Here is a 25,394-nt window from a genome sequence, read left to right as displayed (position 1 = left end):
CCCAGCACCAACCTCACCAGGCTCACTTTACACTCATTTTGTTTTTTTAACCACATTCGTTCCTGACTTCTCCATCCATCCTCAGTCTAGCAACGCCGGCTTTATAAACAATGGGATTTCTTTCATCCTCTATCCTCAGCATTTCTTGTGGATACTTTAGTCTGTTACTTCTCTGCTACTGCTGCCACTGCCGCTGCTGCTGCTAAGTCACTTCAGTCGTGTCCGACTGTGCGACCCCATAGACGGCAGCCCACCAGGCTCCCCCGTCCCTGGGATTCTCCAGGCAAGAACACTGGAGTGGGTTGCCATTTCCTTCTCCAATGCATGAAAGTGAAGTCTGAAAGTGAAGTCGCTCTGTCGTGTCTGACTCTTCGTGACCCCAAGGACCGAAGCCTACCAGGCTCCTCCGCCCATGGGATTTTCCAGGCAAGAGTACTGGAGTGGGGTGCCAGTTACTTCTCTAATTCTATAATAACACTGATGTCCTTCCAGGTACAACGTATGGTCTCACCTAGCCAGTAGAACCTCACTTTATAAACCCTGCCCCTTCCTTCATCAGCTCCCAAAATGACAGGTCTGGCCAGAGAGGTAAAACATGGATGTATTCCCACAGTAGGCACAGGGTCTAATCTAGATGTAAAAAGAAAATCCACCTTGCCTTGCAACATTCTGGCTTACACAGCTATAAATCTAACAACATACATACACACATACAAACATACATATATATAGACTAACAACACCATGAGATTAAACTGTGTCAATCTGTGCACAGCTTCCCGTGAGGATTCTCCCTCCCTCACACTGATGTCAGGATGTCATCTACTAGTAGTTATGACTTCATAAAATACTTTAACTGAAATATATATACATATATAAAATATGTGTATGCATGTGTGTATAAATGCATTAGTATAAATGCATTATATATACATATAAAATGTATAGCATATGTTCTATTGAATATGCCTAACAATGTTGAATTGTTTTCTGTGTGCTCCTCAATGTATTACTGTCATAGCCACTTGCTCATAAGAAAATATGTATTCTAAAAACACATTAGGATTCAGAAAGGTTTATTGTTTTAGCCAAAGGCTATGCTTAGTAATATTTTTAAACATAGGTATCAAGAAGTCACAGGAATTGTAATTAAACTAATATATTATAGCAACATAACACGATGTTAAGAACACAGCCTCTAGAGCCAGGCTTCCTGGGTTTGAATCCCAACTCTGTCTGCTCTCAGGTAGCTATGTGACTTTCAGCACATTGGCATCTCACTGCGCTTCAGTTCCTCATCTGAGAAAACGGGGATGATGGGCTGTTATGAGGACTAAATAAATTAATATGAATAATATGAAACTAGTAACTGACATATAATAAGGCCATCTGCTAAACAAAAGAATGAAAGGAAGCCTTTTATTAGGAACAAAGTGAAAATGTTACCTGCTCAGTCATGTCCAACTCTTGGCAACCCTATAGACTGTAGCCCACCAGGCTCCACTATCCATGGGATTCTCCAGGCAAGAATACTGGAGTGGGTTGCCAGGCCCTTCTCCAGGGGTTCTTCCCAACCCAGGAATGGAACCCAGGTCTCCCACATTGCAGGCAGATTCTTTACCATCTGAGGCACCAGGGAAGCCCTATTAGGAACAAGCCAGACTATATTTATAGGCTAGTTTAGGCTATAAATTCTGGATAGTCAATCACTGCATATTTAAATTATAATTATTTTATGTACTGCATTTTTAAAAGAAAGAAAACAGGAAAAACAGGAGAAAAGGAAGAAATCAACGGGTTTGTGGCTTTCTTTTTTCCTTGTGCTTATCTCTGAAGGTGACCTTTTTGGGAAAACGTATGTTATTTGTTCTCTGAGCTGTGTATGATTAGTTTCTTCATCATACACAGACAAATTAGGAAGGCTGCTGTGGTGATCAGAAATCATCCGTTAAACAAAGTCAAAATTAATGATAAAATTGAGTTCCCTTTGTGTTTGATTTTCATCTATCTGCACTCAATTATAAACGAGCTATCAAAGAAAGCTACCCATTAGCTCTTAATTCATAATGACTTCAGAAGGCAATCCCCATACTGCCATTGATATCTCACCAACAACCTCCTATTCTCTGCAGGGCTTTTAGCTGAAAATGAAAAGGGAAAACAAAACTACATCATCCACGGGGCTCGTGATCCTGAGCCCTACTGTGAGAAACTCAGAAATCAGGCTTAACATACTCAAGCTATAATAAGTTTTTACCTATATATTTAAAAGAGACAATTGAACTATTTTTGTTTTCTTTCCACCATAATTTATTGTGCCTTAAGTAAAATAGATATAATAGCAACAGTGCATCCCAGTTTTCTATTTCATTGTGTCAAAAGTAAATAGTCTTCAAAGTTAGAGAAAGTTTTCCATGAGGAAAATGTCTAAAACAGAGATGATATGTGCTTTATCTAGAGAGAAATAATATCGGTTTAATTATTTGGGGTGAGAGTGACATCATCGTACAGTTGGACTTTTCCGTCTTCATTGTACTCACCTAATTACCTAAACATTCTGACCTCTGCCATATCACATACTAAATCCATTCTGTAACCTTCTAACTAACTGGTTCTGAACTATAAGGGAAAAGAACTAGGAATTGTTCATTTATGCATATGTGATTTAAAGAAATATTAAAACAAATTTGGATCCTGATTTGAAATAATTACCTGTCCTTATTCACAGATTTACATACATTTAATTTATATTCTTCTTAGTTCAAAAAAACAGCCTACAATTTTTAAAATATAATATATTTTAAAATAAAATGAGAAGAAAAAATCAGCAGTTACAATGAAAATGGTCAGAAGGAGAGAAGGGCTGGAGGGCAAGGAGACGAGATAATGATGTAGGACTCTGGAGCTGGATGATTATTGCAAGTGTACAAGTCACTTAATTTTAAGTCTTTGACAGACAAGAGAAAGGGGGGGACCATGAGATAAAAATAAGCATTTCAAATCTTTCGGAGAAAGGCAAACTTTTCTCTAATATTAAGCTCTTTAAACAGTGACTCACAAGAATCTTTGCTTGAAAAGTAACACAGAAAATGCTAATGACTCATGAAAACAAACTGATTTCCAGACCAATATTTGCTTATTTGGGTTATTTTGTTTGTTTTAGCCCTATTATCAATAGGATTTCTCCTATAAATAAGCAATTCTATTGGCTGAGGTGACTGAACACAAAGAAAATGCAGTAGTTATTAAAACACACTTTATAAATTTCTTTCACTTTCTGTATAAAATGTATATGCAAAAATATTTCCAACAGTGGCAAATATATAATGATCCCTAAGCTTTTCAACCATGCAGTCAATAAACATTTATTGATAGCATCTATAAAGCAGTTATTACTAGGTTCCAGAGACACAATGATGACCAAGATGCTGAACTTGTCCTCAAAAAGATCACAGTCTGGAAGCATGTATCACCACAGTGAGTATAGTGGAAACAAGCTCTGAGATGCTTGTGGAAGAAGGAATATTTGGTAAGTAGAAAGTGGAGCTTGGGATTATGAAAAACTTAACCAAAAATAAATTGTATATAAACTCTATACCAAAGACTTGGGTGGGGAGAGGTTACCAGGTTACTAAAACAGAGGAAAGCCATTCCATGTAAAAGAGATGCTGTCTTTGCATTTGCTGAGACACAATCAAGACAGCGTTTAAGCAAAAGCAAGTAATTCAGTATAGACAGTGTACTTTATTATTGTGGACTGAATGTTTTGTCCTCCTCTAGTTTTATATGTTGAAAGCCAATGCCCCAGTGTGATTGTATGAGGAGGTGGGTCCTTTGGCAGGTAATTAGCATTAAATGAGGTCAAGAGGGTGGGGCTATCAGGAGTGGAATTAATGCCATTATTAGCATCACTAGAGAGTTTGCTCCCTCTTTCTGCTCTCCACCATGTGAAGAGACATTAGCAATGAGAAGCTGGCAGACTGTAACCCAGAAAAGAGCTCTCACTAGAATTCTACAAGGTTGGCATCCTTACCTCATACTTTCAGTCTCTAGAACTGGGAGAAATACATTTCTGTTGTTTAGAAGGCACCTAAGCTATGGTACTTTATTATGACAGCCCAAACAGACCGAGACAAGGATAAGACAAATTTGGAGAGGAAACCAAAGTCCAGAGCAAGGAAGGCTTTGTATGGAAGGCTAAGAAGTATGGAATACATCCTAGAGGCCACTGCTATTCAATTCTAGAAAATAGAGAAATCATTATTTAGATATAATGATACATGGGAGCCCAACTATAAAACAGAAAAGGAATCTCTTTATTTCATGTGAGTGCTGGGGAATCTGAAAACTGACCTGATCAGCTTCTTATCACACAGTTTGAAAATCCTGTCCAACTCTTTGTGACACCATGTACTTGTAGCCCACCAGGCTCCTCTATCCATAGGATTTCCCAGGAAAGAATACTGGAGTGGGTTGCTATTTCCTTCTCCAAGGGATCTTCCCCACCCAGGGATTGAGCCTGGGTCTCCTGCATTACAGGAGCTACTAGGGAAGTGTTCAAAACTTCTGAGCTACTAGGGAAGTCCTGAAAACCCTGGCTATGGTCTGAGCTACTAGGGAAGTCTTGAAAACCCTGGCTATGGTCTGAGCTACTAGGGAAGTCTTGAAAACCCTGGCTACAACCAAATCAAGAGTGAAGAGAGTTTATCATAAAGGCTTTCAAACAGAAGGATAGTATGAACAGATTTCAAATTTTAGAATGATGACTTTAGATATAATATGAAAGTGAAGGGGAAAAGAGGAAACAAAGGAGAAGATCATTTATGAGGAAAAGACCATTTCAAGAAAAGAGTAACAAATGAAATCTTATATTAGCAGAGACAATAGTGAAATTTTTAGAACATAAAGGATAAAGAGGAAATCCAAATGGCTGACAGGAGAAAAGGCTGATTACACACAAAGGAATAAAAATAAAATTATTAGCATTTTATCAGCAACACTGGATATAAGACAAAACTGGATATACATAATAAATAAACTTTAATCATAGACAAATACATAAGATCTCAAGTCATCACTAAAAGAATCTCTACAGGATGATAAGTATGAAAAAAAAGTACGTTAACAAGTAAGCTGAAAAAACAATGACTTATGACAAGTGTGAGTTGGCAGGTGGTACATAGCAAAAGAATGTATTTTATACATGACATAACTAGAAATGATCACTCAGGAACTACAGAAGATAGAGATTCTCTCACAGGCCATGACATAGTAGAATTCACCTGTAAATCTATATGAAATACTAATGGGAATATGCAGTTCAAATGATTCATAATGGTAAATGAAATTTATATGCTTCATTCATAGAATTACGTTTAAATTATCATCATCCGGCTATTGGTACTGTTTTATTTTATATTAATAAAACAGAGTAGGAATGGATAGAAAACAAAAAAGTGGAACTGAGGGTACAGAAAGAGCAATTGTACATGATAGTAAAGTTCTTTCTAGGAATCTTTACGACATAAAAGAAGAAGAGAGAATATTCAGGGTTCACAAACAGTGACTAATTTTTGTTAATTGCTAATGAGATTACTTTAGCATTTTTATATGCTCCAGAAGAGAGAGTATAAACAATTGTGAGGGGGAAAAATGAGATCATTAAGGGTCAAAAAACACCACAAGTTAAAGAATAAACTGTTCATTATTAAAAATCATTGTTTTTTTTAAAAAGTAAGAAATGCAGGATTTAAGAAAAAGCAAAAAAGAATCTCTGTCAAAATTCTGCAACTGTATTGCCATGCATGCTTTGAGAATAAAATTTCCTAAAATAGATTCACTATTTCATTTAGTTTCCTTATATATCTTACATCTTTGTAAGTCAATATAAGTCAAACACTACTGTTTCCCATGTAGAATTGGTTAATTCCTATACAATCTTGCTTAATTGTATATTCTTTTATTCTCTAATTGACCCTTGACAACTTATTCATAGTCGTTAATCTAATCCACTAACTCTTTCAAGACCAAGCTTAGAAAGCATCTCTTCCATAATCATTCCCTAACTATTCAGTCTGTAAATTTAATTCCCCATCTTTCCAGTCTCCTAAAAATCTATCTCTAATCCCTTGGGTCCCTTCTCAGCTACATTAATATTTAGCCAAAAATGAAGGGAACTAACAAGTTTTTTAAAAAGTAAAAGACACGTATTCTATTTACTTATTCTTACTTTTCTGTTATAAACTTCTTTAAAAAAAAAATAAGCTTCTTCCTCTACTCCTTTAACAGTCACAAAATGCTCAAGCAACTCATTTGTTTATGGTAAGCTTTGTCCAAGCGGACAATAAATTCAATATGCAGGCATTTTGTCTTTTATTTCTTCACATACATCCAGGGAAGAAAGTGCAATATATTAAGTGCAGAAAATTTTTTTAAAAAAGTTAAATATATGCTGCTACTGCTAAGCTACTTCCGTTGTGTCCGACTCTGTGCGACCCCGTAGACGGCAGCCCACCAGGCTCCCCCGTCCCTGGGATTCTCCAGGCAAGAACACTGGAGTGGGTTGCCATTTCCTTCTCCAATGCAGGAAAGTGAAAAGTGGAAGTGAAGTCGCTAAGTTGTGTCTGACTCTTAGCGACCCCATGGACTGCAGCCTACCAGGCTCCTCCGTCCATGGGATTTTCCAGGCAAGAGTACTGGAGTGGGGTGCCATTGTCTTCTCTGAAATATGTGCTAAGATATTAAGAAAGAAAAAAAAATAAAATTTGATAAATTAATGTGCAGCAAGCTCAAAACAGAGGGAAACACCCCCACTTTTTACCTCGCCCATCCTCTAGGCAAACAGAGTTATGCTAAATATTGATTAAAAGACTGCTTTGGAAACACACACATTTATTTTGTGTTTCCTACCAACATTCTGAGGAGCTTTAAAAAAAGAAAAGAAAAATGAATCAATTAAAAAGCCTTTATTCTCACCTACAGAGGAAGACCATTTCCTAGTATGTTATTTAGGTTCATTATCATTCAAGTTGTATTTCACAAACACAAAGAAATATAAGTTCTGTAGTATGGGAAAGTGCATCTAATTCTAATTACACGTTCTCCCAAAATTAGATGTTTCAGGGTCTTAAAGGTTGATTAAGTTAAATCAGGTAACAAAGAGTAAAGGACTTTTGTGGGTCATGGAGAAGAAAATCTTTATCATATAAAATAACATGTAAAGACATCACAAGCAGGAAATAATCAGTCTCACCAAAATTTTATATCATGGCATATGATAAGAATATAATATTCAATTGAGGCCCCAGAATTATAAAACATTCTTCTATTCAGGAAATGTACATTTTTCTTCTTTCAATCAAATAAGGGTGTTTGCGAAGTCTGGATTAAAAATAACAAACTTAGCAAACTTCTGTTAAAATAAATAATAGCAAACAATATAAAAAGTAAAATTAACTGAGAAAGACAGAAAAGGAGACAACAAGAGAACAGAAATCTCAACAAATTTTTGGAACTTAGTAATCGGAGAGGTAAGAAAATAAGTAGACAGGAAAAAATTAAAATCTGCTTTACAGAGGAAGAAGCTGAAGAGAGCTAGTCAAGCTGCTTCACAGGAGCCCTAGGACTTGTCATGTGGAGGCTTCTGGTCCTATGGGAGAGGTAAGATTCAATGTTAAACAGAAGGACTGTAGGCTCTTAAACATAGCCTCTCCCTTACTGTACAAAAAAATGTGCATCCCTCCAAAATGCCACCTCTCACCCCTCAAATGGGAGATGAGAGGTTCACTATGAAAAATACCAATTCACTGGAAAAGACCTTGATGCTGGGAAAGATTGAGGGCATGAGGAGAAGTGGACAACAGAGCATGAGATGATTGAATGGCATCACTAAATCAATGAGGATAAGTTGGTACAAACTCTGGGAGATAGTGAAGGACAAATCCCAGCATGCCACAGTCCATGGGGTGGCAAAGAGTCAGACACAACTCATCAACTGAACAACAAAGGCAGGCTTCAATTCCAGAGACAATAGCACAGCAGATGGCAGAGGTGAATCAGATGGGTGAGAATAGGGGGATTCAGTGTCTTACTGAAAGCTGGGACCTTTATCCACTTTCTCTGTCCCTTATGTATGGGTGCCAGTTCAGTTAAGTTCAGTTCACTCAGTTGTGTCCGACTCTTTGCGACATCATGGACTGCAGCACTCCAGGCTTCCCTGTCCATCACGAACTCCCATAGCTTACTCAAACTCATGTCCCTTGAGGCAGTGATGCCATCCAACCATCTCATCCTCTGTCATCCCCTTCTCCTCCTGCCTTCAATCCTTCCCAGAATCAGGGTCTTTTTGAATGAGTCAGTTCTTCGCATCAGGTGGACAAAGTACTGGAGTTTCATCTTCAACATCAGTCCTTGCAATGAATATTCAGGACTGATCTCCTTTAGGATGGACTGGTTGGCTCTCCTTGCTATCCAAGGGACTCTCAAGAGTCTTCTCCAACACCACAATTCAAAAGCATCAATTCTTTGGGACTCAGCTTTCTTTATAGTCCAACTCTCACATCTATACATGACTACTGGAAAAACCATAGCTTTGACTAGATGGACTTTGTTGGCAAAGTAATGTCTCTGCTTTTTAATATGCTGTCCAGGTTGGTCATAACTTTCCTTCCAAGGAGCAAGTGTCTTTTAATTTCATGGTTGCATTCACCATTTGCAGTGATTTTGGAGCCCAAAAAATAAAGTCTGTCACTGTTTCCATTCCTCCATCAATACCCCTTCCACCCACCCCTTATAAGAGACTGAAAAATTCACCTCTGGAAAAAATAAATGACCTCAGAGTAAAATTTTCACTCCTTGCCATCAATATAAAGTCTGTCTCACTTTCTGGCTACCCAGCTGTGAAGATCACCAGGAACAAAGCTTACCAGGAACAGAATTTTCAATTGTCTTTTCCTAATAACTCTTTCTGAAACACAGTTCTGTAACTAGGCATTTTAAGACAGCCTGCAACACAAAAGATAAGAGGCTAAAAAAACATAGAAACAGTGAGGGTGTAGGGGAACAAGAAGGAAATTGGGAGAAAAAAATAAAAGAAAACATCTGTAACCTTTTCAAAGAAGATAAAAGTATCTCTGAACATTTAACAATGACAGAATCTACGTATAAGTAGAGAAAACAAGCATGTTATTAGAAATGCTTATAATATGATTACTAAAATAATGCAGTTGGGGGAATTCCCTGGTGGTCCAGTGGTTAGGACTCCAAGCTTTCAATGCTGAGAGCCCAGGTTTGATCCCTGGTTGGGGAACTAAGATCCCACAAGCCTCATGGTGTGGCAATAATAATAATTATAATAATGCAGTTGGAAGACACTTTTTCAAAGTAGAACAGAAAGTAAAAATGACAGGAGACTTGACAAAAAGATAAGAAAATCTAGGTGATTCAGGATCCAAATACTAAAATTTCCTGAAACAGTGAACAAAAAATCTGGAGAGAAGGAAATAGAAAAAAGACACAAGAAAATATTCCAGAGGTAAAGGATAAAGTGTGTGTGTGTGTCCATGTCTGTGTGTGTGTGTGTCTATGTGTGTTAGTCACTCAGTTGTGTCCAAGTCTTTATGACCTCATGGACTATAGCCTGCCAGGCTTGTCTATCCATGGAATTTTCCATGCAAGAATATTGTAGGAGTCTGCCATTCCCTTCTCCAGGAGATCTTCCCAACCCAGGGATCAAACCTGGGTCTCCTACATTACAGGCACATTCTTTACAATTTGAGCCACCAGGGAAGCCCAAAGGATAGAGTGCTATGAGATTAATCTTAGGCAAATATTTAGATACTAACTTTTCAACATGCCATATCACTGCCCAATGACATCCTTCTACCTAGCAATCCCATTTTAGCTATCAATAATTAGTTTCACTTTAAATAATTGATCTGATCTCTTATTTTCTAAAACCCAAACTTTCCACAAACTATCTATTAATACCTCCTTTTTATTCTCATGGAAGGTCACTTTGATACTTAGCACCCTGAAAAATGGAAATGATAGTTCCACACAATAAAGCAAAAGCAAACATAGTATAAAATAATTTGTTGGGCTTTCCTGGTGGCTCAGTCGTGAACAATCCACCTGCCAAGGCAGGAGACATAGGTTCAATCCCTGACCCAGGATGATTCCACATACCACGGAGCAACTAAGGCCATGCACTACAATACTGAGCCTGTGCTCTAGAGCCCATGCTCCACAACTAGAGAAGCCACCACATAGAAAAGCCCACTTGCTGCAACCAGAGAAAAGCCCGCGTAGCATCCAAGACTCAGCAAAGCCAAAAATGAATAAATAAACAACACTATGTTAAAAGCTGTTAAATAATTTGTTAAACACGAGATAAGGCTCAAGTTCTACTTCCTTTGTATTACTTTTTTTCCTTTTTCTCTCTGTCAACCCTTAGCCTGACCAGCAGTGTAGCACAAGGATTAGGACCATGGACTTCGTTATTAGATAAGTCTTAATCCAAGTCAAGGCAATATCATCTGCTTAACCTCTCTAAATTTCAGTGTACTCATTCATGAAATGAATATGTACAGTATTTCATTTCACGGTGTTACAATTAGAACCAAATTAAATATGGATGTAAAATAATTTCTAATTTCATGTGTCTCATCTTAGAAAATTGCAATGTGGGTATTAGGTTCCATGACCCTTTTCCACCAATCAATTGTATAAAATCTAAATATAATTCAGAAAGCAGTATGATCTGCTCTGAACTGAATTGTGCCCCCTCCAACTTCATATGTTGAAGTCCTAACCCCAGTGTGATGGTCTCTGGAGACAGGACATTTGAGAGATAATCAGGTTTAAATGAAGTAATGAGGATGGGGGCCTGATGACAGGATTAGTGCCATATGAAGACGGGGAAGAAGGCAGCTGTCTGTAAGCAACGAAAAGAACCCGTACCAGAACTCAACCATGCTGACTAATCTCACACTTCCAGCCTCCAAAACATGAGAAATTAAATTCCTGTTGTTTAAGCTTCCCAGAGTATGGTATTTTGTTGTTGTAGCTCTAGAAGACTAATACATGAGCCTTTGAAAAGGTTAAAGATCTGGTATCAAGAAACCTCTATTCTAGTCCATTTTGTTACTGATTTGGCAAGGGAAAAGTTAAAGTACAGAAAAATCCTGAACATTTTTTTTAAATTTTATTTTATTTTTAAACTTTACAATATTGTATTGGTTTTGTCAAATATCGAAATGAATCCGCCACAGGTATACATGCGTTCCCCATCCTGAACCCTCCTCCCTCCTCCCTCCCCATACCATCCCTCTGGGTCGTCCCAGTGCACCAGCCCCAAGCATCCAGTATCGTGCATCGAACCTGGACTGGAGACTCGTTTCATACATGATAGTATACATGTTTCAATGCCATTCTCCCAAATCTTCCCACCCTCTCCCTCTCCCACAGAGTCCATAAGACTGTTCTATACATCAGTGCTGAACATTTAAAAGGAGACAATACTAATTGCCATTGCTAGTTATATGGGTATTAATAGAAATGATTTTTTAAAAAGAAGGAAATGGCAATCAGAAGAAGGGAATTCTTTAGTTTGCTTTCGAGTTTACTGTCCTGACCTCTTGCTTTTCCTGATCATTGACTCCTGAGCTACATCTTAGCAGTCAGTTCAATCCACTTCTCACCAGCTCTCTGCCCCAGGAGGCTAACCCATGTGTACCATAGTCCCTAGAAATCTGGCTTCTTATTGGGTGGGCCAATGTTGAGCCACAGGAAGAGGTCAGAGAAAGGAAGGAGTGTGGGAGATGAGAGAATTTGTCTCCTTTTTCTTCTGGCTCCTTTCCTGCAAGGTTACCATGAATTAACTGTGTCTCTCAGCAAAACTTAGTGTTCCTCTCAAGATGGCTGATTCTGTATCCCTTTGGGTTCTAGGAACCGATCCCTGTTCCGTATGGCCTAGGCAAGGTAACAATTTGAGTTTTGCTAAGTTCCCTCACCCAACCCTGCTCTTAACTCTAGAGTGGATCCCTTGTGTGTTGAACTTTGAAAACAGCATTTGGGGCGGGGGGTGGGGTGGGGGAACTGTTTAAACTGTCTTATTTTCCATTTGCCATTTACTTCCTGTTGAAACTTCAATCGATACACATACTTTTATTCACACAGTACGCCCAGGTTAAAATACACCCTTTCCCTCTGTCTGTCTGGTCAACTTCTAAATATGTTACCAAGTAGGCTTGAATGTCAGTGCCCTTCTGTTATTTCTCCTGTTTACCATCACAGGAAAAATAAACTGTTCTTAGTATTTCGCTTCAATAGCACCTTATTTTTAAAGCACACACAAACACACACCCTATGTATATATAACAATTCGACTAGAGCATCTCATATCAAGGATAGTACCTGACACAGCATCTCAATAATTATGTAAATTCTACAAGACAACTTACAAAGTTGTATTAATCTACTTTTATTAAAGGTATATATTTTAAAATAATAAACAAAAAATACCTTCACATAAATTAGTTTGGCTATGTGTCCAGAAGAAAAAATATTAAACACACAAGTATGTCTCATTATCCCTCAGGAACATAGTCTTCTATGCTTTTCTTATATCTTTATAGCCTTGAAAGTTTAATTCACCTTAGTATATTACTTTATTTTTTTTTTTTTAGTAAATGTATTTAAAAACATGAAACGAAGATATTTACATGACAATGTAAGTAATGAGGCATCTTCTTCCAAATTGTTCAGTTGAAAAGACCAGGGTTTTCCAAGGAAAACAAAGTTATTATTTCAATGGTAGGTAATATTCTTTTTTGAGAATGGTTATCAGATTATCCATAAGAGAAACATCCACAAGTGAGTTATAAAGGTCAATTCCTTGTGGACTGAAATAAAATTTCAAGTTCAATTTAAAACAAGATTTTTAATTACCAAGGTAAACTACCTAGGGACAATTTCAGACTGCAAGGCCAAAAACCTTATGTTAGTTGATTTTTTTATAGAAAATTTAACCCTACTCCCTGAAAGAAAAGCTGATACATCATTTCCCATAAGTGAAAAACTAATTATATCACCATATTGACATTATAATAGCATCTAAATGCTTCCTGAAAATTTGAAACATCTAAACACTATAAGTGATACTTTGGGCCTAAATTTCCAGTAAATTAATCCTCATTGAAATCCTTAGCAAATAATAATTAAGAAAGATTACACAACAGTTGACTTGATATTTTCTGAATGTTTATCTACTGTTAGATATAAATTTTTCAAGCAAGTAAAAAGGGAAAAGATGCTTTTTAAAATTTTTTTCTTTGATTATTTCATTTCATCCAGGTCAAATAAATTTATGAAAGAAAGCAAAGTATAGTACATAGATAGTATCAAAAGCACCTTTATCCATTTGGACTGGTATAACAAAACACCAGAGACTGAGTGGCTTACAAAGAGCAGAAATTGATTTCTCACAGTTTGGAAGCTGGAAGTTCAAGGTCAGCTGCCAGCATGGTCTGGGGAGGGCCTTCCTCCAGGTTGCAGACTTCTGGTTATATCTTCATATGGTGAAAAGGGCTAGAGACCCCTCTGGAGGTGTAAGTTCACTAATTCTATTTAAAGAGCTATACTCTCATGACTCACACACCTCTCAAAGCCCTAGTACCATCAGATACTAGTGCCATCATATCAGGAATTAGCATTTTCACATATAATTTGTGAGGAGGACACAAAACATTCAGACTACAGGATAAAGTATGAAAAGTCCCGGAGTTGGCTGGGAGAAGCAAATTTCTTTCATTATTACTGTACATATTAATAACCATTCATTCCTAGTAATCATTTTTCCGAGGTATAAAAACAACATATGACCATGTTGGTTATCCATTTTAAATATGGCAGGGAGTTTGGGATGCACATGTACACACTGTTATATTTAAAATGACTAACCAACAAGGTTCTACGGCACAGCACATGGAACTCTGTTCAGTGTTCGTGGCAGCCAAGGTGGCAGGTGAGTTTGGGAGAAAACGGATGTGTATGGCTGAGCCCTTTGCCATCCACCTGAAACTATCACAATACTGTTAATTGGCTATACTCCAATACAAAATTAAAAGTTCAAAAAACCCCACAATGTATGAAAATTAATTCATTCATTGTATGTAATAAAATGGAAACAGACTCAGAGATATAGAGAACAAACTAGTAGTCACAAATAAAGAAGAGGGAGGAGGGAGGGAGAAGAGAGAGTATGGGATTAAGAGATGCAAACTGCTACTTATAAAACAGAAAAGCAACTAGGATAAATTGTACAGCACAGGGAAATATAGCCATTGTTTTGTAATAACTTTACATTGAATATAATCTATAAAAATATTGAATCACTATTTTATCCCCTTGAAACTCATACAATATTGTAAATCAACTATACTTCAGTTTTTAAAACTACAAAAAAAATAAATAATTCATTCACCATTTAATGCAAAGAGTAGGTAACATGTCAGAGCTCATAAAATCTAAGAACAGAAAAAAAATATCTGCAGCACTTCAAAAAATTGTAAAATTCAGTTCTTAAAAACAAAACGTAACAAATGGCCAAAAAACCCAAAACAACAATGAAACCAGTGGTATAATGGTCACCTTGCTTCACAGTTTCCTAAAGTCAGGCCTTACAAACCACAGGAAAATCAAGCCCTTTGGTTTATTCCTTCAAAGACTGGGCATACAAATGGCTTTAACATTCAGTAAATATTTTTGAGTGCCCACCCTGTGCCAGGCACTCTTCTAAGCACTGAGAATACACAGTATTAGCAAACAGAAGAGCAAAGGGCCTTGCTCTTGTGATGCTTATACTGACTTGGAAAAGGGATTATATATATTAAATTTAAATCCCTCTTATTGTATACTGTAACTACTTTTTTCTCCTTTTCACTTCAGATTAAGAAGAACTCTGGTTGCCATTCCATATTAAAACGTCTCTATTCCAGACAATATGCTCTCCTGGGAATTATATTATGTGTGGCAATATTTCAGTATTTTCAGGTATACTTATAATTTCAATATTTATAAGAAAGAAAAATCTATAAAACAAACATACAATGCATTTCTAATTTTAACTCTGGTTAATACTGTTAAATAACAAATGCCAATAAAAATATAAGTCAGTTACAGGATTTAGTGATAAATGCGATGAATGCTGTTATATGTCCATGGATGGGAAAGAAAGGGACATGGAAACATTATATATTTATTTAAGCAATGGGCTAAAATCAAGCAAATGTTAAAGGATTTAGATAGCCTTTTACATAATCAAATCTGTAATCTGTAGTCCAGATTGGGAACCCACCCTTGAGGAGACTAGAAAGGCCACTGTGTAGGCTCTGTACACCCTGAATGCAGAGCTACGTAGTCAGCCAAAGAGAGGTCAGATAGAGGACAGGCAGGTCCCAGGCTAATTCAAGGGGCTTAACAGAGGAGAAGAGGGCAAACCAGAGCCCTGAAATCAAAGAGCAGAAAAAGACCAAGAACAATCATATCCCCAAAAGGCGTGGGTCTCCAACACAGTATCACCTCATTCATGTGGCTCATCACAAAATCAATTATGTCAAGTGTGTCTTCACAGGTAAAAATTCTCTGCTCGGCTGATTTGAAGACAGGTTTCATTTTTTCTAAATCAAACTTTCTGTTTCCCAGGCTGAACTTTGGTAATTATTCAGTCATTCTTCTAAAAGATTTCCAAAGTCGTTAACAAATAGTAAGTTCATTATCTTACCAACCAAACTGTTCCCATCTAACATATTTCAATTTGCTGATGACTTCCCTTAAATTTTCCTCTATTTAAAAATTTACACTGTTTCTCCTATAATTATCAGGCATCTGTTTACATTCTAACATTTTAAATCAAACTCTGCAAACAGGACAAAAAGAAAATAGTAAGTTCAAATGACAACATGAGGGAGGAAATACCTTTAGTTTGGATCCATGAGGTACTAAGACAGATCTATTTTGCTTTGGTGGGATATACAGCTCCCATTTTCCAAAATCCAGTTTTTTATATGGGTATGAAAATGGGTTCCAATCATCTGAAATACAATAAGGAAGGTCAGTTAAAAAATAATATTCAATAAATTTCAATCAAAGTATAATATACTGCCTACTTATACAGAATCAAATTCCCTAAAAAACATTGCTTCCTAAGGTGCTAAACAAAAGACTAAGCATTTAGAAAAAGCAAGTTACGCTTGTGCTGAGTCGCTTCAGTCGTGTCCGACACTGCGATGCTATGGACTAAAGCCCGCCAGTTACTCTCTCCATGAGATTTCCAAGGCAAGGATACTCAAGTGGGATCCAATTTCCTTCTCCAGGGGATCTTCATGAACCAGGAATGGAACCCACATCTCTTATGTCTCCTGCATTGGCAGGTGGGTTCTTTACCACTAGTGCCACCTAGGAAGCCCTTTGCCTTTTATATCTGAAAATTAAAATTACAACACATTTTCCATTGTACTTTCAGTTTTACTTGACCAATAAATAGGATGATGGGCCCCTTTTCAAGAAACACCATCAACAAAAGGAGATAATAAGAAAAAATAGAAATGCATTCTAAGCAATTAGCTAAGATACATGTCATGGTAGAAAAAAAATGATGAAAAATTATTAAAATCTTATTAACTAAATCCACAAGTGTGTGGTGTGTCAGAACTCAGTTAAAATCTAAAGAAATGCCTCAAACAAGAAAGGTAGAAGGCTATAAACTATAAGAGGCAAAAGAGAGGTGGACTGAAGATGCTGAAAGAAAGCCAAAATGAACAAAAGACCATAAACACATGGAAATTTAACATGTGATAGAGGGGCACTATAAATCAATGAGTAAAGGACATACTGCCTAATAAGTGGTACTGAAATAATTGGTTATCTTTATGAGAAAAAAAAAAACAAATTTCACCTTAATAATGTACTGAAGAATGAAGAATCCATTAAATATAATGCTTAAATACAATAGATAAAACTGTAAAATTTTTAGAAGAAAACACAGGAAAATATATTTATAATATTGAGTTTGTAAGTGTTTTTAAACAAGACACAGAAGCACGCACACTCAATACACACAAAAAACCTTAAGAAAAAGTCTAATAAAGTTGGCTACAAAAATTACACACTAATCTTCATACATAGATAAATAGAACGACAAATTATCAACTGGGAAACTACATTTCTAATGAGTATTATCAAGAAACAGCATCCAAAATATATGAAGATCTATGAATCAATGGGAAAAAGAAAACAAACCAATATAAAAATCAAGAGATATTCAGGGGAGGACATATGAGTGACCAATAAACATACAATGATGCTCAAGCTCACTCATAATTAAGAATATGCAGCAAAAATATGAAAAGAAAAATGAGAATGTCAAACATCAAATTCTATTGTGATTTCCACTGAATAGAGGAAAGAGAACATAGGAAGTTTTAACAGTATCTGTAATGTTTTATTTTTTAGGGTAGGTGGTGTATACTGAGATGCTTATCACATTTTCCCCTATTTGTTTATGCCTGAAATATTTCACTGTTTTAAAAAAACATAAGCAACCCTGTGATGCCATCCACTGTAGTGCTATGACATTAGATTCTCAATTGAGGAGATAAGAAAAACAACAGGAAACTTGTTTTATTCCATGATTTCTTCTTTTACACACCAACACTTTCACCACATGTGCCTGAAGGTTCTTCACTCTCTGCCAATCTGAGTGTTACAGGTAGAGTGGGGGGAAGAAACAACATTTAAACAGATGCTTCTAAACATTTTCCACTCCCCCTCAGAAGACAATCTGAAAATATCTAAAGGCGGTTTATCTTCAGGAACAGTTCAATAAGCTCTGTGCTATTATATTCTCCTGCCCCTGAAACATCAAATACATATTTCATCTGTTTATAATGTGACATTCCTTTAACACAGTAAAGACTTTTGGGCGTAATTGGGGCAGGGAGCTTGAAATATGAATATCTACGTAGTGCAGCGCTTTATACATTTACTGAATTTCTTTTTAAGCTAATCACTTAAGACAGTTAATGAACTTAAGACATGGAGCAGATCTTTTCCTGGTTGGTTAGATTTGAAAATAAAGGGTACAGTTCATTAGTTCATTCATTCATTCATTAAATACGTATTGAGTGTTTAATCTAGGCCCTGCTCAAAGCCAAACTGAAAACTAGTGTTCAGAATGACAGTTGTATTTCATCCAGAAAAGGTTAAACTGAGTAACAGCACACCAAAATGAGTAGTAAAATACATAATATAGGATCCTCTAAAAATTCAACTATAAATAAAATTGTTACTTTGAAACTGAAGCTTTAAATATATGGGAAATTTTCCTATGCAGATTTATTTAAAAGCTTTACTCAATAATGCAAAAATAAATGTGGTTTTGAATATTTGTTTTTGAATATCAGTTCAAATAGTTCTTTAGCTTGCAGTCACTTGAGTTTTAAAGATCTATTTAAATGGATAATGTTTTAATACTTGTATAAAGAAAACGATATTTACTGAATCACATTTTCCTTTCATAGTGTCTCAATTTCCTAACATACATGTTGATTATTTCTAACCCTACACTGTAAAAAAAAAATGCTTTTTCTATCATTTTCAGAGCTTATTAGTACATCTCTTCTTCATGGAAATTCAGGTGTTAACTTCTACTACAGGTACATTTTTCCTGACAAACCCCAAACTTCAGTGAAAAATCTGGATTATCTTCACATTTGCTCCAAAAGAAAACCCATCTACCAACCATCATAAGCAACACAGAATATACTAAAGGTTTCATAAGGGAGAGGGAGGGGAAGGTTTGCAAAGGGCGTCCATGCATCAAACAACTTCAGGTTTTGCATTGGACAGTTGTCTCCCACATAAATACTTCTTCAGCCACACCATCAGTCTTTTATCTCCTTGATTCCTTCTCCAATCACTGTTCAGCCCTGAATTTCCTTTCTATTTCTCTTTTATTAAATGCAATTGCTTCTTTCCATTTGAAAAATGGACACCAATCAAACTAACCACTTCTACTTCTCTTCTAGTAAAATCAGTTTATCCCTAAAATGATTTTCTAAAAAAAGCTTATAAGTGGAACTTTTCTCTACACGATATAGATATCTAAGGTCCAGGAACATAAAAGTCAGAAAAATCATTAGATTTGGATCTAATGGATCTAATTAGATTTGGATCCAAATTTGGATCTCATAAACTCAACACTAAACCCTTAGATAAGAAAGAAGGAACTACTACCATTAAGGTATATTTAGGTATGACTGTGGGAACTAATTGTGGAAGTACACAATTAAAAATAGGTAAATAAACATTAAAAATCCAATGACTGGTGTAAAAATATTAAGTAAAATTGAATGTTTTGTTTTTAAATGAAATTTGCTTTAGAAAAACACAGGTGGCAAGATAATGAGTTCAAGGATACATTTTGGGGAAATTTATGTCTTATGAAATATCATGAGAGTTTATTCCTGAAAATAACTGAAAGTAATATGAATAATGATAAATAAAGTTAAAGTAATATAAGTGGTTTAAGTAATATAAATAATGATCATTCTAAGGCATATTAGATATATCTAAAGTACATACTTTTAGAACAAGATTATTCATTTTTCATTTTAATCCTCTATGAGTTTATATCCTGAATCCACAAGATAGAATTACTTTTAATTAAGACAATGCTGATAGTCTGTGTCTCTATGTAGGCCTCAGGATAGGACCAAAAACAACCCATTACCACCTGTGACAATTATTTGCTTCTCAATGAAGCACAAAACTACATATTGAGAGTTCTGTAATTCAGTGGTTCTCAAGCTTTAGTTCGTATCAGAATCACTTGTTAAATCAGATTGGACTGTTTAAAACAGACCGCTACTCCCCACCTTCAGAGTTTTTTGATTGAATATATATGAAGTGTGGCCTAGTAATCTGTATGTCTAACAAGTTCGTGGGTGATGCTGACGCTGCTGGCTGAGGGTGCATGTGCGCGCAAGCTCAGCTGCTTCAGTTGTGTCTGACTCTTTGCAAACCCATGGACTGTAGACCGCCAGGCTCAGGGACCACACTGAAAAACAACTTCATGGTTCAGTTAATGACTTCAGGTGTTCTCTGCTCACAGCTTTGTAACTGATTTTCTAGATTTAATCAGATTTATAGATTACCAAATAATTTTATAAATCAGTAGCTCAAGGAAATTCTGAAATAGAAATTATCATTAATAATACTTCAAAGCAAGTATTACTCACACAAAATTTAGAATTCGGGATTGACTAACATTCAGAAAACTAAGATCATGGCTTCTGGTCCCATCACTTCATGGCAAATAGATGGGGAAACAGTGGAAACAGTGGCAGACTTTATTTTTTTGGGCTCTCAAATCACTGCAGATGGTGATTGCAGCCATAAAATTAAAAAACACTTACTCCTTGGAAGAAAAGTTATGACCAACCTAGATAGCATATTGAAAAGCATAGACATTACTTTGCCAACAAAGGTCCATCTAGTCAAGGCTATGGTTTTTCCAGCAGTCATGTATGGATATGAGAGTTGGACTATGAAGAAAGCTGAGTGCCGAAGAATTGATGCTTTTGAACTGTGCCCTTGGAGAAGATTCTTGAGAGTCCCGTGGACTGCAAGGAGATCCAACCAGTCCATCCTAAAGGAGATCAGTCCTAGGTGTTCATTGGAAGGACTGATGCTAAAGCTGAAACTCCAATACTTTGGCCACCTCATGTGAAGAGTTGACTCATTGGAAAAGACCCTGATGCTGGGAGGGACTGGGAGCAGGAGGAGAAGGAGATGACAGAGGATGAGATGGCTGGATGGCATCATGGACTCGATGGATATGAGTTTGAATGAACTCTGGGAGTTGGTGATGGACAGGGAGGCCTGGCATGCTGTGATTCATGGGGTCGCAAAGAGTCAGACACAAATGAGAGACTGAATTGAACTGAACTGAACATTAAAATCCAGAAGGATTACCAGTGAGATGAAGATTATAGAACAGACCAGGGACATTAACGAATCTGAACGTGTTCACATCAGGCAATAAAATTTACAATTTAAACATGAAAAGATAACATATATGAAGATAACACATATACTGTTATAAGGGTCTACAAATAATGTTTCCTAAAATATTCTCACTGAGATTGCATGGTTAAAAGGTATGGGTGATTTTGATCAGAAAATAAATAAAAAACTTGAAGTCCTCTACCTAGAAAATTAATATTAACATTTTTAAGTATTAACATATCAAGTCACCTTCCTTTCTATGAGCCATTTCCTGCCATAAGCTAGACACTGCTAGGTTTAAGGATTCAGAACCCCTAAAGCAATGGGTACTGCTTCCCTGGTGGCTCAGACAGTAAACCATCTGCTTACAATGCAGGAGACCCGGGTTGGATCCCTGGGTTTGGAAGATTCCCTAGAGAGGGAAATGCAACCCACTCCAGTATTCTTGCCTGGAAAATCCCATGGATGGAGGAGCCTGGTAGACCACAGTCCACGGGGCCGCAAAAATGTGTGGGGCTTTCCTGGTGGCTCAGACAGTAAAGAAACTGCCTGCAATGCGGGAGACCCAGGTTCGATCCCTGGGTCAGGAAGATCTCCCTGGAGAAGGGAATGCTACCCACTCCAGTATTCTTGCTGGGAGAATTCCACGGACAGAGGACCCTGGCAAGCTACAGTCCATGGGGTCACAAAGAATCGATATGACTGAGAAACAAACACTTTGACTTTCACTTTCAGAGAAATATGTATATATTATTCTAGTTTTTGGTATTTTGAGAACATGTTTCCTGCTTGCATAAATTATTTTATTAAAACATGTTCTAAGACTTTCAATGATTATCAACTTTGAATAACTTGACACATTTTAAAAGCAAACATTTAAGTAAGTATTGTATTACTAACAGGCTGAAATTCATCACCGTATTTTACCATGCAAAAGATTCTATTTGTCCATAGACTCAAAACCAGCAGACAAATTTAAATCGAGATATGGAAAAGAAACAACATGATACACAGTTTAATATGAACTGCAAACATACATTCGGCACAAGCAATCAAACATTAACTAAGGTCATTGCATCAGGCACACAAACTCTATATTTATCTCAAGCCCAACAACCTTTCTTTTTCTAATGTAATAATCCTCACATAAAATTCTTAAATGTCAGCCTTCTTCAAATATTCCCAAACACTTCAACTCACAGTAAACTATTTCTGTTCATCAGCACTTAGTCACCTCATTTCTGAAGAGTTTTTGAGTTTAATATATATCTTCCTTATGGGCTTTACTTATCGACCAGAGGGTAAAAAATCTGCCTGCCATGGGGGAGAACTGAGTTTGACCCCTAGGTTGGGAAGATCCCCTGGAGGAGGGGATGGCTGGCAACCCACTCCAGTAATCTTGCCTGGAGAATCGCCCTGGAAAGAGGAGCCTGGTAGGCTACAGTCCATGGGGTCGCAGAGAGTCAGACACAACTGAGCGACTAAGCACATTCATGGTTGAAATGGCCCCAACTTACTGTGTAGAGCCTTTGATGCAAATGCTAATGAGCTGAAGAACATGATCCACACTTGGGCCAACCCCTGCTGTAAGCAGATCTCACTAAGTGAAGTAAGGTCCCCAATGGATGCAGCAGATATTATATCAGATCTAATGTAAGGCCAGTATCAGCCTGTATGACAGATATTGGTAACTTCCAACCTAAGTGGATATCCCTCACATCATAAGTTATTAAATATTTGGAATATCACCTCCTTAAAGCAGGTAAACGGCCTTCCTCATCATACAATGTTGTTTAATTGTTTCGAGCTTCAAGCTTCATCTCATGTAGAATTTACATAGACTTGTAATGCAAAGTTGGCTTGTCATAATAGAAGTTATAGGACTCCCCTCATGTCAAGGCAGTATCTAGTCTGTTTCCAAGAAGTCATAAGATTCACAACTGGAACTTGCCATGGCATTGCCGTTACCCAGAATTACAGAAGGACCACATAATTTTGGGAGGTGGATAATAGCTATCCTGACATACAACTCTGTGCTATTTAATCTCCTTCTCTTTCCCTCTCTCCAGATCATTCTTCCCCTCAGTTGGGAATCTGAAAATCACCAAATTTCTGCTGGCAGCTAGCACCCTGGAAATAACCTAAAGATCTCCAGCATTACTTATTAGGGGAATCTGCTCTTTACATACATTAGTTTAGGACAGCTGTGGTTTTCAAGAACATAATCTAGAATATGTCAAATACCACTAATTTCAGAAACAAGGAGGCCCTAATATCTAGTTATTTTAAAGAAGAACAGTGCTCAGTCCTATGATATGTAGCTTTCTGGAAATTAGGGAACGGAGTAAATGATCTAGAATTTCACTTACTACACGGTTCTTAAAGGTACACATAGAAGAAAAGGTCTCCAAGATCAAAAAAAAAAAAAAAATAGTATGGCAAAAGTGAGTTTTAAATATAACTAACTATCTGTCTTTTTTATAGGAATGGTATTTATGTTACGATACATTTACGAAAGAAAGGAGGTGATAAATGAATATACAGTTGACCCTCTATATCAGAGAGTTCTATATCATATTTAACCAAACAAGAATTGAAAATATTAGAAGACACATTTCAGAAAGTTCCAAAAAGCAAAATTTGACTTTACCATGCCCTGTCAAATATTTACATAGCATTTACATGGTATTAGGTATTGTAAGTAATCTAGAGATGATTTAAAGAACACAGGAGGATTACATAAGCTATAGGCAAATGTGCTGTGCTTAGTCACTCAGTCATGTCTGACTCTTTGTGACCCCATGGACTATAGACCACCAGGCGCCTCTGTCCGTGGGGATTCTCCAGGCAAGAATACTGGAGTGGAATGCCATGCCCTTCTCCAGGGGACCTTCCCAACCCAGGGATCGAACCAAAGACTCCTGCTTGGCAGGTGGATTCTTCACTGTCTGAGCCACCAGGGAAGCTCAATATTTGTATAATATAGTCTATGCAAATACTACACCATTTTATAAGGGAATTGAGCATCCTTAGATTTTGGTATGTGCAGGTGGCAGAGGCCCCAGAACCAATCCACCAAGGACAAAAGGATGACTGTATGTAGTCACAATTTCACACAGCATGAAAATCTATGAATAGAAATGGTCAAGTATATGAAGAGGGAAAACACAGATTAGTTTGATAGGATTGTAACTTGCTTTATTTTGACTATCAGACCAGGAAAACAATTCATAAAATTAGAAAATTTAATAAAGCAAAAGCAGGGAATAAGAAAAAAAAAGTCTCTTAAAATGGAAACAAATGGAAGCTATGTGATGGAATTCGGACATAGGGTCTTTGGGAGGTAGTCAGGTTATAAGGGTAGAATCTTCACGAATGGAATTAGTATCTGTATAAAAGAAATTCCCCCCTTCCCAAAAAAAGAAATCCCAGAAATATCACTCCTCTCTTCTACCAGATGAGGATTCCTCAAAGGAAGGACTGCAGCCTATGAATCGGGAAGAGAACCCTCAACAGACACTGAATCCGCCAGGACCTTTATCTTGGACTTCACAGACTCCGGATCACTGAGAAAGAACTTTGTTTTGTATGTATATATAAACCACCCAGCCTGTAGTATTTTGTTATAACAGCCTGAACAGACCAAGACAAAGCTCATCTCTGCTTTTCCATATATGAGGAAATTTCCATAACAAAAACGTAAAAACATATGTTATGAGGTCTCCATGAACAAGTATTTGACCAAATCTCTTTCCTTGCTATGGACTGTAAAAAGTGATCTTATCAGCCAAAGAGCCTAAGATTTTAGTTTATTTATTGTTCTAAACACAAATTAACAAACTGCTTTCTGGATAAGCAGTTCCAGTTCATACTCTCACCAACAGCATATGAGAATAGTCAACTATCCATATCCTCAATAGCACTGGGGATTATCATTTTTTTTTTAATTTTATTTTTAAACTTTACATAATTGTATTAGTTTTGCCAAACATCAAAATGAATCCGCCACAGGTATACATGTGCTCCCCATCCTGAACCCTCCTCCCTCCTCCCTCCCCACACCATCCCTCTGGGTCGTCCCAGTGCACTAGCCCCAAGCATCCAGTATCGTGCATCGAACCTGGACTGGCAGCTCGTTTCTTACATGATATTTTACATGTTTCAATGTCATTCTCCCAAATCTTCCCACCCTCTCCCTCTCCCACAGAGTCCATAAGACTGTTCTATACATCAGTGTCTCTTTTGCTGTCTCGTACACTGGGTTATTGTTACCATCTTTCTAAATTCCATATATATGCGTTAGTATACTGTATTGGTGTTTTTCCTTC

The 25,394-nt window shown here is 36.9% G+C and overlaps 1 protein-coding gene across 1 annotated transcript in view; it reads right to left on the bottom strand.

Moving 5' to 3' along the window:
• Window positions 1-25,394, bottom strand: part of GBE1 (glucan (1,4-alpha-), branching enzyme 1) — a 313,528-nt gene that overhangs the window by 187,565 nt on the left and 100,569 nt on the right. Inside the window, exon 3 of the mRNA XM_010844338.1 lies at window positions 15,976-16,091. Coding sequence (XP_010842640.1) covers window positions 15,976-16,091 — 116 coding nt within the window. The remainder of the gene's footprint in view (window positions 1-15,975; window positions 16,092-25,394) is intronic.

This window comes from Bison bison, unplaced genomic scaffold (genome assembly GCF_000754665.1).
Source record: "Bison bison bison isolate TAMUID 2011002044 unplaced genomic scaffold, Bison_UMD1.0 scf7180017864200, whole genome shotgun sequence".
NCBI lineage: Eukaryota > Metazoa > Chordata > Mammalia > Artiodactyla > Bovidae > Bison > Bison bison.
The sequence above is the reverse complement of the archived record's forward strand: the minus strand, read 5'-3'. Positions and strand labels throughout refer to the sequence as shown.